The sequence below is a fragment of the Caloenas nicobarica genome, chromosome 5, assembly GCF_036013445.1.
Source record: "Caloenas nicobarica isolate bCalNic1 chromosome 5, bCalNic1.hap1, whole genome shotgun sequence".
Classification (NCBI taxonomy): Eukaryota; Metazoa; Chordata; class Aves; order Columbiformes; family Columbidae; genus Caloenas; species Caloenas nicobarica.
The window spans coordinates 2,039,435-2,054,610 of NC_088249.1; the positions used below are offsets into that span (position 1 = coordinate 2,039,435).

The window sequence follows — 15,176 nt, forward strand, 5'->3', positions numbered from 1 at the left end:
AACACAAGTGGGTCAGCCTGTCATGGTGAAACTACCCTCCACTGATATTGTACCCATGACTTTAACAAAACCCACGGGGGTTATATGCTTGGGAGGCCCTTGATGAAAATGGGAAAACCCACCACATTAGTGTCCAGTGGATAGTTCCGGACTTTTAAAGCCCGGTTCCAAGGGACCGAGGCCTGTCTTTGTGTTCTCTTGCAGGACAAAAGGAAGATGAACAATCCTGACCGCCCCAACATATGGACGGGGTGGAAGAAGCTCCAGCTGGAACTGGGTGGTGGTTAAAGTCAGTCTTTGGAATGAGAGTCACGCCAGGGAGACATCATTGAGGAAGATTAGTGCCTGCGTGTGTAAGCAGTTGGTCTCAACAGAACTCTGTTACCTGAAATGTGCTTTTAGAGTTTCTGTAATGCTGGCTTGTCATCTGTACACTATATGAACTCTATGCATGATGTCACATAGGCTCCCTAAACAGAGTGATTGTCCAAAGCCAGGCCATACTACACTTGATCCTGTTGAAGGAAAAGGTGTATACTGGAAGCTGTGTCTACATCCTGAGCGTCTGGGTGCCATCACAAGAACCGCTACAAGGACAAATAACAGAGGACACAGGGGCAATTGTTGCTGTACTGGGGACCAACTGATAAGAACTTTCACTGTATTTGTTTTCTTTATCAGGATGGCTAACCAGCCTCCTCCAATATTTGTTGATAACTGTAATTGTTGTAATTTGCACTGTTCTATTGATTTGTGATGGTTGATTTGTGATGATAATGACAGCAAGGAGGTGACACATAAGGTATGGTGATCCACAGTGGGCATTAAACTCACCAACAGAATGCCCCTTTTGACTTTGGAGGCAAGAGGCGACTGCACCGCCACTCCAAAGTGGTCTGTCAGATCATGACTGTGGTCACGGGGTGGATTGTGTGGCAGTTGCACTTTCCCCCCCCTCGCCCTGAGAACTCGTGTGGCAGTTGCACTGGTGACTGCCCATTCCTCCCCCCCAGAGCAGCAGCAGCAGAGCTGGGGTCTGCATGTTTTTCCCCAGGCCTAAGGCTGCTCCCTGCACCTTGCAACTGCGTAGCCTCTACTTAGGAAGCCTGTAATCACACCACAGATTGTGAAGAGGTTAGGAACAGGGATGCAGCAGGCTGGTCTCCAAAAACTTGAGTTTTTATCCACTTTGCTTTAAACACAACTGCTTGGATCATATACTGGTTTTCTATCCTTTCTGTGTAACAGCCACACAGCTTACTTCAAGTAGGAGGATGGCAATTTAAAAATACACCTGCCAGCACCTCTGGAGAGAAATCATCCATGGTATAATAATACTATAATACACTAATTATAATACAGGTCACTGTTCCCAACCAGCAAAGTCTCACCTATGACAGATGAACACTTTAAGCAGCGATTCCTGTTTTGTTTTTTAAATTTGAAAACCATTAAGATAAAAAGGACTATGCCTACCATGTGCCAACTAACACCACCTGTTAAAGTAAAGCATATATGAAATGGAATGACAAAGTCATGCGGAATCTTACTTAAATGCCGTAGCACACTACCCAGTGTTGTCTCACCACAAGAACGTTTCTTTAAATATATGCTTAACTTCAAGAAATTTGCTTCAGGAACCAGAGGAGGGAGCTAGCAGACAGCATGGGAAATCAGCCACAAAAAGCATAGTTGTGGCAGTAAAAGACTCCACCACCGTATGTAAAGTTACAGCATTATTAATTAGCCAACAGTTCCTAAATATAGTGTATCTAAATGTACTTTTATTTTTTTCTTAAAGTTTCTATAGCATTTTCATTTAATATACATTGCTGTGGGTCAACAAAGTTTAACATTTCTGATGGTGGGAAGGAGGGCATAGAAGTGACTTCTGAGGCTGATATTTCACTAAGAGACTCAAGATTTCCTCGCACTCGTTTATCACTCTTACATGGTTGAATTCTTTCTTGGAGGAGAGATGCTGGGTGAGTTGTTAACTCAGCACTATTTGAGAGCTACAGACAGAAAACGTCTCTGCTAAAACTCTCAAAACAGGACCGTGTCCAGGTGAAATACTGCTCCGGCACCTTTGCTAAACAGCCTCATCCATTTCCTCACATGTGATTCAAAGGTGGAGTATTTTAACACAGAATTTATCAGAAAAGCTTCCATAGATGTTTCCCATAGTAGCCTGCCCTTCATTCTTCTAAGCATATTTAAAATCACAATATCTTAAAACAAATTCTCTTAACAATGCCATTTACTGTACATATAAATAAGGAACAACTCAGTAGACTACAACTCACGACGGTACAGAATTTCTTTAGCAGAGGACAAAATAGCATAGGAGTTGCCAGAGTTAAGTTTTTAAACTATACCTAGATGTGGTTTTAAACAGTGTTAGTATCTACCACCATACTCCCCCAAAACATCCATATTTTTCATATTTAAGTGTTACACACAAATTACTTAATTAAAAAAAAAAAACCAAACAGTGCCAATGCATATATATCTACTTGAAACAGATGAGAAGAATTGTTGTGTAGCATTTGGAAGCTTATTTCTCAGTAGAAAAAGCCCTCTTCATCAGCGGCGGGGGTGCTTTTCCAACATCAAACATCATTTCCAGTGGAGGATTATTAAGACAGCACCAGTCAGGTATACGGCCGGTCTGGCTGTAATATTCTTTGGACACAGATCGGCTCCCAAGTATGTCCTGAAGTGCTCCAAAAATGGCTCCTATATTATTGGGGCGAAAAAAAAAAAAGTTGCATTAACTTGATGTAGTGAATTTCTTCTTCTGCTTCTTCCCATCTAGACTCCCAACTATTCTTTTTCAGCTCTGTCTCAAAAATTTAAGGAATGAAAGAATCTAGCTGCTTTCCTTTTCAGTAGCCCAGCTAGTCCTAAAATTCATCTATTTATGTCTCTCAAAAGTGACTGAAAACAATCACCTACTTTCTGCTGACAGCAAAACTGGCCTCGCTGACCAAAAAAAAAAGTTTCCTGGAAGTGTTTAGTTTAAGTACTTCAAACAAACCACCCTGTGTTTCAGGAAATTTCCCCTCCCCAAAACGGGTGCCACACAACGCCCAGGAGAACTTTACACACATTGTGAGATGATTCAGACGCCAGCAGCTGACAAGCGCTGCCAGGGAAGAAAAGGATCGGAGAAATTGGTGCAGAGAATTCGTTCTTGTTTGCTACTCCTAAAAGTGGACTCAAAAGGTTTTACGACTAAAATCTGATAAACATTTACATTTCAATGCACGCGGAAGTAAAATCTACCTTCGCAGCTAAAGTTAGTTCCTTATACATCCCAGATGGGCTCAGCTTTTTAACCAAAAATTTAGAAAAGCATGAATTCTTATCAACCTCAGAACCTTCCTTAAGAGTTGCTAGCAACAGAAATCCCTTCTTTTTCCCAAACAGCAGCCAAAATCCAGTGCTGAGTTGCTGGTTTTGTTATCGGTGCTGGTGCACAGCACAGGGAGTCAGAGCCTCTGGCCCCTCTGTAGCTCACAGCTCCGCAGTCAGTAATTCATCTTGTTTTTTCAATAAGCAAAACTTCCTAAACCAAGTCTCTGCTCTGCCTAATTATTCACTGGTGCCACCATACGTCGGTAGCCTTGTACTGCACCTGGGACGACAACTCCTCTTCCACACCGTTTTTGTCACCTGTTTAAAGCTCCCGTAACCTCACTCCGCAGGATTTCTTCCAGGAGGGCGTAACAATTCCACAGAGCTCCAATGCAGCTTGATTGCAATAACTCACCTAAGTCTTCCTGCTATCTGTTCACTACAAATCCCACTTGGAAGGTTTGTTTTCCCACTTTGTACCTTAACACCTGTTGCCACTCTTACCTCCCAGCCAGGCCACACAGTTGGGTTTGGCAGGTGGAGTGTGAATTCTGAAGGTTTTAGTAGCAAGCGCTTCTTTGTATTTCGGTTTCTCTACCAGGTATCTGATTTCAGCCATGAGCCTGTGAAGGAATCCTGGCAACATCGCGGTGCCACCAATAACCACCAAGTTCTCTGCCAGCTGCTTCCTGGTGTCTATGGGACACTAACGCAAACAGAATAAAAAAAATAACAAGAAACAACTTAACTGCAGTTGCATGAACAAGCATTCAAAGGTGTGTTAGAAATTCAACCAGTCCACACTGGTTCAACCAATTCAGAAATTCAACCAATACACACATCAACTGCTGTTTTCTCTTTGCTGAAACATAGCTGAAGTATTTTCTCTAGACTTCCCAAGAAAACCAGGCTTAAGGAACTGCCTAGTCAAGGCTTACGTGAGCCCAGTGTGAGTCCCTGTAAAGCCCTTCAGGTGAGACAGGCACACAGAGGACAGAGGTATCGGTGACCCTAATTCTCATGAGTTACAGAATCACGGAATGTCAGGGATTGGAAGGGACCTCGCAAGCTCATCCAGTCCAATCCCCCCGCCGGAGCAGGAACACCCAGATGAGGTTACACAGGAAGGTGTCCAGGCGGGTTGGAATGTCTGCAGAGGAGGAGACTCCACAACCTCCCTGGGCAGCCTGGGCCAGGCTCTGGCACCCTCACCATGAAGAAGTTTCTTCTCATATTTACATGGAACCTCCTGTGTTCCAGTTTGTACCCATTGCCCCTTGCCCCGTCGTTGGTTGTCACCGAGAAGAGCCTGGCTCCATCCTCCTGACACTCACCCTTTCCATATTGATCCCCAAGAATGAGGTCACCCTTCAGTCTCCTCTTCTCCAGCTCCAGAGCCCCAGCTCCTCAGCCTTTCCTCACACGGGAGATGCTCCACTCCCTTCAGCATCTTGGTGGCTGCGCTGGACTCTCTCCAGCAGTTCCCTGTCCTTCTGGAACTGAGGGGCCCAGAACTGGACACAATATTCCAGATGAGGTCTCACCAGGGCAGAGCAGAGGGGCAGGAGAACCTCTCTGACCTACTGACCACCCCCTTCTAATCCCCCCCAGGTCCCATTGGCCTTCCTGGCCACAAGGGCCCAGTGCTGGCTCATGGTCACCCTGCTGTCCCCAGGACCCCCAGGTCCCTCCCCTACACTGCTCTCCAACAGGTCATTCCCCAACTTATACTGGTTCTGGGAGAAGATGTGCCAGAGAGAGGTGAAGCCTCAACCAGTGCTCTCAGAGTGGGAAAACTGTTACATATGAGATTGATTTTTTTGCTCCATGTAGGAGAGAGGTGCTACAAAAGCTGCAGAAAAGGTTTCTGCTGGAGCTTGCCTCAGGCATCACATAACCCAACTAGAAGACACAATAGCATGAGAAAGCCGAGCTTTGTGAGTTCTGCCCCTCACAAACAGATCTGTGCTATCCCTAGGAAAAAAAAATTCCTCTTGTCCAGCAGAAGTAACTGGATGCTATTTAACACTTGAAATTTAACATTTATTTTTTCCCTCTGGGCAAAGAGTGATATAAGGTAAGTGCCTGGAGGTACAGAGCTGAGGGGTCCAGGCACCCATCTTATTAAACAATTTGTTTTCATAAGGAATTCTAATTGAAGTGTTTGTCATGAAGTCCAAGCCTACGGCTCTCCAATAAATTATGTCTCAGCAAACTAATTCCAGTGGTAGCAAGAACTACAGGAAGTCAAATTTAATTAACATACCTATACCACCATATAATGAAAATTTCCATTTATAGTGGTTTTCTAACTCTTTTTTTCCTAAATATAATAAGAAATGAAACATTTGTACATGTCAAGAAAATTTTCCATAATATATCTAATATACTGCCTGTAATAAAGATGTCCAAATTAGTTTTATTCTGCCTTAGGTAAACCAGCAGTCTGTAGGACTCAAAGCCTAACTTAGCAAAACACCTTGAAAAAAAGAAGGAACAGAATACCCGTGTCATTTTGGTTTAGCAGTGTAATTCCCGCAACACCAGGTACTAGCGTCTCCTTTGTCATCACTTATGTAGAACCTCACCCCCCAAATAAACACAAGCTAGTTTATTATTTTTGCTGAGGGGGGAGTGCTGCGTTTCTTAGAAAACTCCCCTAGACACGCTGCAGTATATCAAAGAGTAAAAAAATACGATCAGAGAGTGGATGACAGACGGTGACGTGTGACCCCCACAGACATTCATCACGTGGCAGAACCCTAAGAGTCACCCTGCGCCGAACTTTTTAAACCAATCGCAACCCGCAGTCAGAAGGGTGCTAGTCTAGAAAGCATCACTTGTAACAGCAGGTTCTGCAAGGATGGATGCATTCAGTAAATTGTTTATAATATAAAGACACCTGAATGAGTGAGTCCAAGATCAAAGTGGCAACTGATGTCTCTTCGTTGTCCTGTTCAAACAGTATTTCGACGACGGAGTCTCTGTTGAAAAGACGAGAAATGATTGTTAATGAGAAGCAATACGTCGTTATGAGCTCACGCTCATCAACAGCAGGGCTGGAAATCACCACCCACTTCCTGCTGACAACGTGTCATCACCACTTCTTCTGTGCTGACACCCTGTTCACATCACTAAACCTGCCTCCCCATCCTGCACTGATGCTCCATCTCTCATCCCTCCAATCTCTTTGCTCCCATCTTCAACCACAAGCCCCCTGGAGAAGCTGACACCTCTCGTTATGGGCTTGCACTCTGCCCAGCACAAAGCCTTCATTTAAGAGACATTAAAAGCATATGCAAGTGTTCCATTAAAATTCAATTATATGAAAATTTACATGCTTTTACAGAGTTGAAAATATATCTCTTCCTAATGATAAATACTCTGCTGTGGTGTTTCTCACCTGATGGGGCCAACTACATGGAGAATCTTTTCTCCATCTAAAGGATAGTCCACGTCTGGAGGTGGTGAAGGACGCTAGAAGTAAAAACATACATGCATTATTTGAGAGGCCAAAAAGGCGACATCTGCTTCAAAAGACAAGGATGAGCTTCATTCTCCACCCACCTCAGCGCTGCCATCAATGTTGAACTTGGCTGCCTTGATTTTCAGCCCACGTTGGAGATCACTCACAAAACAAGTGCGGACTGCATAAAAGAGATGAAAGGGGCAGAAGAGAGACTTCACTGGATCCTTTCACCACTGACACAGACAATAATTTTGCTTCATTTAGAGAACACACACTTCAGGTCCTTGCTGGTCCAAGACATTATCAAATAAATGCAAAGAAAACCAGTCTCTACACTTCAGCAGATTTCAGGTGCTATCTAGACCACGAGTTTAAATGAATTTACACCAAAACTACGCTAGGACAGACGAGATTCATTTCTCCAACAAGCTACATAAGATTTAAAGACAGAGGCACTTTACTAATCGCGCCTTCAGTTACCACCAGGTGCCAGGGTTGGACTGCACTATCAAACACATCACTGCGGGTCTTGCACCACGGCTTCAAATGAGACATTGCAGCAGCGTGTTTAGCAAATGAGCAATCATGCAATATTTTCCCTACTGCAACTCTTCAGCACCCTGAGAATTCCAGAACGTGGGGTTTTTTTTGTTTCCTCCAGGTGACACTTCCAACAGGAACATATCCAGTTCCGCCCAAAGATATACTTTATTTTTTTCTGGTGTAAATGTAGTCCTTGACTCATCTCGCCTGCCTGACACACCAAAATGTCTTTTATACATACTTTATTTTTTTTCAATATTGACTTTAAGGCAAACTGAGCCATCCGAGTTAATTTATAAACAACATTAACTTAAAATATTCTCATGTCGTGATGTTAAGACTGCTTAAATGCTGCATCTGCAACCAAAGCATATATACGATAACAGGTTTTGAACATTCGATCTGGTGACTCTAAGCCCCATATAGAACACACACTGTACATGTTATACCCAGAAAACAAAATGTCAGTGGTTAAAAAACGCGATACCAAGAGAACCTGACCCACTGATCACAGGAGATACACAACCGCGCAATACTCTTACTGCGCTGGTTACCAAATGCATCTGTGAGCTACATCTTGACAACACAAAGGCTAAACCCGAAAGAGGAATTCAACATTGTTTCGGTTTTGCTTTCAAAGATCAAAACCATCCCAAGTTCTTCCAGTAGGTAAGAAATATGATAGAGAGAGAAGAAAAAATAAATTCCTAACGGTAAAATATTGCACATTTGTTATTATTGTACTTTACTGCACAATTTAATAAACTAGAGTTTTGTGAAGCAGAATGTTTTACCTTTTATATCCTCTACTATGTCTTCTGGAACTGAGCCTGAAATAAAAAAAAGAACTTAGACGGCAAGTTTTATAAGCAGACAGAGAATTTAAGAATGAAACTAAGTTTGAATTACATTTAGTACATTAAACTTTCCCTTTGACAGCAGCTTTTGAAGATTTCCAAGGAAGAAAGAATATTAAGAATGGAAAAAAAAAAAAGTGTCCTCTCTCAAAACAGACTGAAAAATTACTGCAGAAATTTTATCTCAGCCTTCATTCGAAGCTACTGCTATGAGTGGTTTATCATAAAAACAATGTATTTGTTAAATACAAAGAAAGAAATCATAAAAGTGAATACTAAACTCATTTTATTCACTCCACCGGACGGACCTTACCCATCACAGACGGGAGGCTTTGTCCTTTGGCTAATCCGGTATCGACTGTGCACTTCTCCAACAGCTGACATTCCAGCTCCCTAAAACATTGCACATCAAGCTCGTTAAAGACAGCTATTAACTCGGGCTGATTCTCTACATCATGCTTAAGGGACAGTATTTATTCCCTTCAGCTACATTCTTCTAAATAGAAACTGAAGCAGATCTGATTTCCACAGATTTTACTACAGCAAAAAAAGCCAAACAGGGGTAACTTTACAAACCAAATGCTGTCACAGCGGTTATGATTTAAGTCATGCTCAACAGGAATCTCTGCTCATTAGTCAAAGATGAACTTTCACAAATAGATCATGGCTAAACTGGAATGCATAACTGTGAACTTACTTGTGGATCGCCTTTCCTCCCAGAGGCAGAGAACCCCAGCAGCTCAGAATCGGAATTCCCTCATAAATCTATACAAAGATCAGGAAACTCTCCTTTTTTTGTTATGAGTTTTCAGTCTTCTGGAACTAAAGGCTTTTTCCCCTCAGCTTTCTCTTGCATCAGCTATTGGTAACACTTTCTAGTTGCTTTTCTCCAAAACTAATTTCTAGTATATAAAGGCTGGAGTTATGAACCACCCTTCCCAAGTTTTGAGGGAACACGGATTTAGCACGTGAGCTGCGAAGAGATTCCCCAAGTCATGACATCTTACAGTCAAAAGCCAGACTGAATCATCTGTTCCTGTTACTTTTTAGCACACTTGAAGTCTATAAAAAGACCAACTTATTGCTGAAAATGGTGTTTGTGTGTTACTAAAGGATACAGGCAGCACCAAGCTTTCTGCATATCCACAGTCCAGCACCATGGCAGAATTGATCCCAAGTGTCAGGAGAGACATGAGATGACTTGGAGCAAACAAAACGGAAGGTACCTGCATGGAGACCAAAAGGACAGTTGACAGAAGGGGGGAAAAGAAACAAACCACCCAAAGCACTGATGCTTTCTCCAAATATCATATTAAAAGCAAAACCCAAACAATTGTATCTTGAAATATCCATTTTAAATTTCGTTTTTAAGGTAGTATAGTAATGAACAAACTACAACAGGATTCTAAATTCTACGTTCATCTTATTTGTGGTACATACCACTTACTTCAGTACTAATTAATCTTGGAATGGGTTTGTAAGAGAAGCAAGTGTTAACTACAAAACTCATCTTGCGTCATAGATCAGGTTTCTTAATGCCATTGTCATCGAAAAGAAATTAAAGAAACTAAACCACAGCTACTTGAAATGCTGTATAAAGACTTGAAGATGCGAACACAGGTGCCAGAAAACCCCGGACGTGTACCTTACGAGAACACGCTGGTGCACACAACTTCCCAGCAGAAGATATTTAGAACACTCTCCCCAAAGCAATGTGCAAACTCAAGCCAAAATCACAAAATAATTACTTCCTTCCCCCAGATTTCCGTAAATCAAGTTTCCTAGATAGTGACAGCTCCTTTTCTTGAAGTGTGAATTAAATGAGCAACTTCAATAAATTCTGCATTTAAGTGCAAAATTAGAATCATAGAATGTCCTGAGTTGGAAGGGACTCACAAGGATCATCAAGTCCAACTCCTGTCCCTGCACAGGACAACCCCAAAATTCACACCATGTGTCTGATACTTAGCCCAGAGACACAACTTACAAACATTGACCTTGTATTAATATGCCACTCTTACTCTTTTACAAAATGGAAATACTAGTCAGAAAGAATTAACCCTCCATCAGTATTAGTTCGTTTCTTAACAAGTCACAGTCTCTCAATTCAAATATGACTTTCCAAGTCACAAGTCTTTTTCAGCAACCAATTCTGCACGGGAGCGCTGTATCTGAGACATATTTTTTTTCATGTAAGGGGATTAGGAAATAAAAAACGCTCCAAATCCCTCAAATCTTTCAGCAATTTCAAGTCATTGGAAAATATTATCAATAGTAGGAAAGAATTACACTGAAGCTTAAGATTAGTTGGTAAAGTGTGTTGTGGGAGCACAGTGAAGTACTGCAGACAAACTAGGTTTCACCACTTTTTATAGAAGAACCTTAACCTTTGTTCTAGCTGAACTGGAGATGGATTCGCCTTCCAAAACATCTCCAGTTAGAACTGAGCAAGAATTAGGTTCAATGTTTTCTTCAGAAAGGCCAATTAAGCTGAGAAGATAATAAATTACATGTAAGCTCTTAGCTAAATGAGTGGAGCCAGAGGTTAAATCACATGCCAGGCACAGATATCGACTGGTAGAAGTCATAAGATTTGCTGAGAGAGCACTAGCAAGGGTTGAAATATAAATCTAGCTTCAGGCAGCACTCAATAGGGATTATTGGATCTGTCTGGAACAGCACGATGCGAGCTGTATTTTCATATAAACCACAGAAACCTTTCAGATTCTTGTTAATAGCCCCTGTTCTGTGGTCTCACGAAGAATCAGAATGGAATGAAAACGGCCTTTAGTCCAATCTCCAAGTCCTACTTCCCCAGATGACCATCAGCTTTATTTTCCATTTTGGCATTGTTTTCATTTCTTTGTCCACATCTGGTAGTGATTCTAAGTAAAATTTCTACCGGCAAGTGCTATGCTGAGCACATCCAGCAGTTATGTAAAACACGTACCTCAAAATGCTTGAAAAGGACCCTTGTGAGCGTGTCCCTGAAGTGTGAAGGGCACAGGACAGACTCTATGATCACAACACGGCGGTCTCGGGGATTCACCAACAGATGTCTAAAGAAGACAAGACGTGTAAAACAGAACTGGTAAGTTAAAGCACGTATTATGAGACGTACTTTAAGTTCATATTCCATTCTCCTCAAAAATCCTAAAAATTTGCATGTAGGTAGAACTTTCTATAGCAGATCCCAAAGTCTTTTTCTCAAATTCTAAAAACCCAACGCTTTCCTAAAAGAAAGTCAGGAAACTGAGTTATGGAAAACAAGTTATAGAGCCAGCAGGCTGTCATTCTGAATATGTTATACATTTCTAAATCAATATAAAGAAATGTAAAAAAAGGCATAAACAATAGCCATTAGTGACTTGTTCAGTGTCATACAGTGTATCCATAGAAGAGAGAGAATAATGATGTAGATTTTCTGATTCCAGTGGAAGAGGATGGAATTGTCCCAATTTCAATTAGAAAGTAATGATTAAGGACAGGAAAAAAGCCAGAAACCCACCCCGGAAGATCTGAGGCGCAGAAATTACGTATTGGTTTCCCTGTGTCAAGTGATGATTTTTACTGTGTAAAAATAAGGAATGGAAGTAAAGAGAAAAAACTAAGTCCCACTTTATTATTCGCTTATGGTACTAAAAATACAATAAAAAGATATATTAGTAGGGTAAAAGTATTCCAAATCACTGTCATGAGGAGAGTTCTGCACCGATGTAAAATGAGTTTCGGCCCTACCAAAATCAGTACAGCTCCTTCGATAATGACTTTCCCCATCAAGTCTTTTACAAGTGCCACAGTTCAAAGGCAATTTATCAAATACTTTTTAATTCCAGAGAGCAACTGATGCTGCAGGACACTAACTCTTTGTAACACAACCTGAATCTCGGCACCACTGAATTTCTCCTGCAAGAACACAGCCAGACCTACAAAATCTTGTTTCTGTTTCTAATTTTGCCACAGCCTCCAGTCACACATGTAACACCTCCCAACGCACTTGGAAAAGAGCTGCAGAAGGTTTGAATAACTGATATCCAAGCATCTCTTACCTGAAATACAGCATATGGATAAATTCCTTCAGATATGAATATAGCTCTTCTGTATTAATGTTGTACTGAACAACTTTGACAGGCTGTAAGGTAAAAATAACCACAGTCATCTTAAATACTAGGCAGTGATTCTATATAAATAAATATATTTATGAGAGATATATATATGATAATATATCTGAACATATGTAACCTGACATATATTAAGAAATCCTGACTCTTGCCTGATTTGCTCTATGTCCTTAACAACGCATCTCATAAACTCACTCTATAACTAAACTCCAGGGTTTAATAACGCTGATTTTTCACACTGCTAACTTATCTCTACATGAGTTTTGCAAAGCTGCCATCCTCTACTAAAAGAAAAAAAAATAGCCAGACAAAGCAATTTCTCAATAAATGACTAAAATATAAGCTGCAGGGCTGATGAGAACCAATTACTATCAGTGTAGGTTACTTGTATATATTATAGTTACAATCTTTTAACAGCAGTTTTTATAAGATAACAAAAAATAGCTTATGATGGACAGAAAATGTATCTGAAAATTCATTCTGTATCATAACATAGTTCAGGTAAAATAGTTTAATTTACCTTTGCGACATCAGGTTTCTTTATTTCACTAGGAATAATGCATCTTGGTCCTGTTTCTCCTGCAAACCCACACCTAAAAGACAACGATGAAACCTTTATCATTTGAAGTCACGCTTTACATGCACAAAGGCTTTGTTAAATCCCCTCCATAGCCACACTGGAGTGATTTCCAGGTAACGAAGCAAGTACAACTTCATATAAAACCAAGTTTCATAGTTTCATGGCCTCTTTAGAGCAGCAGAGACACCCTCAGGGGTACAAGCAGGTAAATGCAACCACTCTAAAAAGAGCAGCACACACCTGCAGAGGTGCTTTTCCTGCACTACAATAATTTTTCTGTGTGCTGGCTGGCTCCCTGAACAGGCCACTGAAACTCAAGGAGCATCAGCAGAGTATTTTAACCCCAAACACGGGGCCGGATTGTTTAAACAGCCCGTTTTCCACGAGGACTGAGTGCACCTGGGACATGAGCACGGGGGGAGTTGGGGATTTCTCACACAATGGGGTATTTCCACATGGGGCAGCAGAGGCACAGAGACATTTTTGGCCCATGACATTTTGGTGAGACCCCACCCGGAGTCCTGTGTCCAGCTCTGGGGTCCTCAGCACAGGACACACATGGACCTGCTGGGGAGGGGCCAGAGGAGCCACAGAAATGATCCGAGGCTGGAACAGCTCTGCTGGGAGGACAGGCTGAGAGAGTTGGGCTGTTCAGCTGGAGAAGAGAAGCTCCAGGGAGACCTTAGTGTGGCCATTCTGTACTTAAAAGGGGCCCATAAGAAAGATGGGGACAGACTTTTTAGCAGGGCCTGTTGCAATAGGACAAGGGGTGATGGTTTTAAACTAAAGGAGGGAGATTCAGGCCAGACATGAGGAAGAAATTGTTGGCCCTGAGGGTGGTGAGAGCCTGGCCCAGGTTGGCCAGAGAGGTGGTGGCTGAACCATCCCTGGAGACATCCCAGGCCAGGCTGGACGGGGCTCTGAGCAACCTGAGCTAGTGCAGATGTCCCTGCTCATGGCGGGGGGGGGCACTGGGGGAGCTGGGAAGGGCCCTTCAACACAAACCATTCTGTGATTCTACAAATTCCTAAACACCGAATGTTTCTGCCACCACCTCGAGTTACACCCTGTTTGAATCTAAAACGAGACTACAACATAAGGCTGCTATTGTCGGCTTGGTACCACGCAGATCACCACAGAAAGGGGTTGACGGGGGAAAGCAAACCAAAACCAGACCAAAAACCCGCAACCACAATCATCCATCCCGACGTCAGGCCCGCCCCGCAGTCGCGACACTGGCTCCGCGGAGAAGCCTGTCGCGACATGAAGCGGCGCAGGCGCAGCACTCACTTGGTGAAGGCCTCGCCCAGGTCGATCACCACGGCGGTTTTCTCGCCGCCGCTGCCCAGACCCTCGTACAGCGGCATCACGGCCTCCGGCTCCTCCGCCAGCGGCACGGCGGGGCCTTCTTCCGGCGCGGCGCGATGGGGCCTTCCTCCTCCCCTGCGCGGCGAGCTGCCCCCAGCGCCTGCCCGCACATCCGCCGTCCCACCGATCCCCCCCCCCGCCCCGCCGCCGCTCGCCGCCCGCTCCGCAGTGCTCCGAGGCTCAGCGAACGCCTCTGCGGCGGCGCTGTGTGCGGCGCGGCGCGGATTTCCCTCAGCTCCGCTCCGGCGGCGGGAGGGACACCCTGCGGGGGGAGAAGAGCTGGTGAGGTCCCTGAGGGGCAGCGGTGGCGCGGGGGCGCTGCCGTGAGGAGCCGCCGCTCCGGGGCCGCTTTCACCCCGGCAAAGGGCAGCGGGGACTCGGCGCCGGTCAAGGGTGAAGCCATCCCGAAGCGGCCGTGCCGTAAGGACGTATCAATTCACACCGCACGGCTCATCTCTGGGGGACCAAGCGTCGCCTGCGCGCTCCAGCCCCCATCAAACCAACTCTTGCGGCCTCCAGAGCTCAACCCCCCGGCCCCGCGGTGTCTGCTCTGCCTGCCGCCAAATTTCATGCAAGAGACTTTTAATAAGAATGCGTAGCTACCCACAGCGTGCAGTGTCCTTCCTCTCAAACAGAAATAAAATGTCCCCAGGAGCAAGAAAAGCCCCATCACGGCTCCAAGAGGAGTGAAGACATGAGTGTGCTCATACAGTGAGGACAGGAATAATAAACAAACCCCACCGTGGTAACTCTTGTTTTGAAAAGCGGGTCACCTGTGCCTGGTAGACAGGCTGTAGAAGATGAGCTGGGGTGGGAGTCAACTGGTGGGGTGGAATCGTAGAATCAGAATCGCTTCAGTTGGAAGAGACCCTCAGGAT

The 15,176-nt window shown here is 43.7% G+C and overlaps 1 protein-coding gene across 1 annotated transcript; it reads right to left on the minus strand.

Annotated features, from left to right (window-relative positions):
* Positions 1-1,606: 1,606 nt before the first annotated feature.
* ACTR10 (actin related protein 10) lies at positions 1,607-14,351 on the minus strand. Its single transcript, XM_065635921.1, has 13 exons — positions 14,221-14,351; positions 12,871-12,943; positions 12,279-12,361; positions 11,180-11,288; positions 9,348-9,455; positions 8,927-8,994; positions 8,543-8,622; positions 8,167-8,202; positions 6,928-7,007; positions 6,764-6,837; positions 6,263-6,344; positions 3,865-4,066; positions 1,607-2,739 (listed from the first exon to the last, which is right to left on the minus strand). The coding sequence occupies exons 1-13, from the start codon at positions 14,295-14,297 to the stop codon at positions 2,558-2,560; spliced, it is 1,254 nt and encodes a 417-aa protein (XP_065491993.1). The 5' UTR covers positions 14,298-14,351; the 3' UTR covers positions 1,607-2,557.
* Between the last annotated feature and the right edge of the window lie 825 nt (positions 14,352-15,176).

Bases quoted from the DNA above. Each gene is read 5' to 3' on its own strand.
- ACTR10 (XM_065635921.1), bottom strand. From the start codon at position 14,297: ATGCCGCTGTACGAGGGTCTGGGCAGCGGCGGCGAGAAAACCGCCGTG. The intron at 12,362-12,870 runs GTAAATTAAACT...TTTACCTTACAG, and splicing joins AGAAACCTGATGTCGCAAAG to CCTGTCAAAGTTGTTCAGTA. The intron at 6,345-6,763 runs GTGAGAAACACC...TCTTTTCAACAG, and splicing joins CATGTAGTTGGCCCCATCAG to AGACTCCGTCGTCGAAATAC.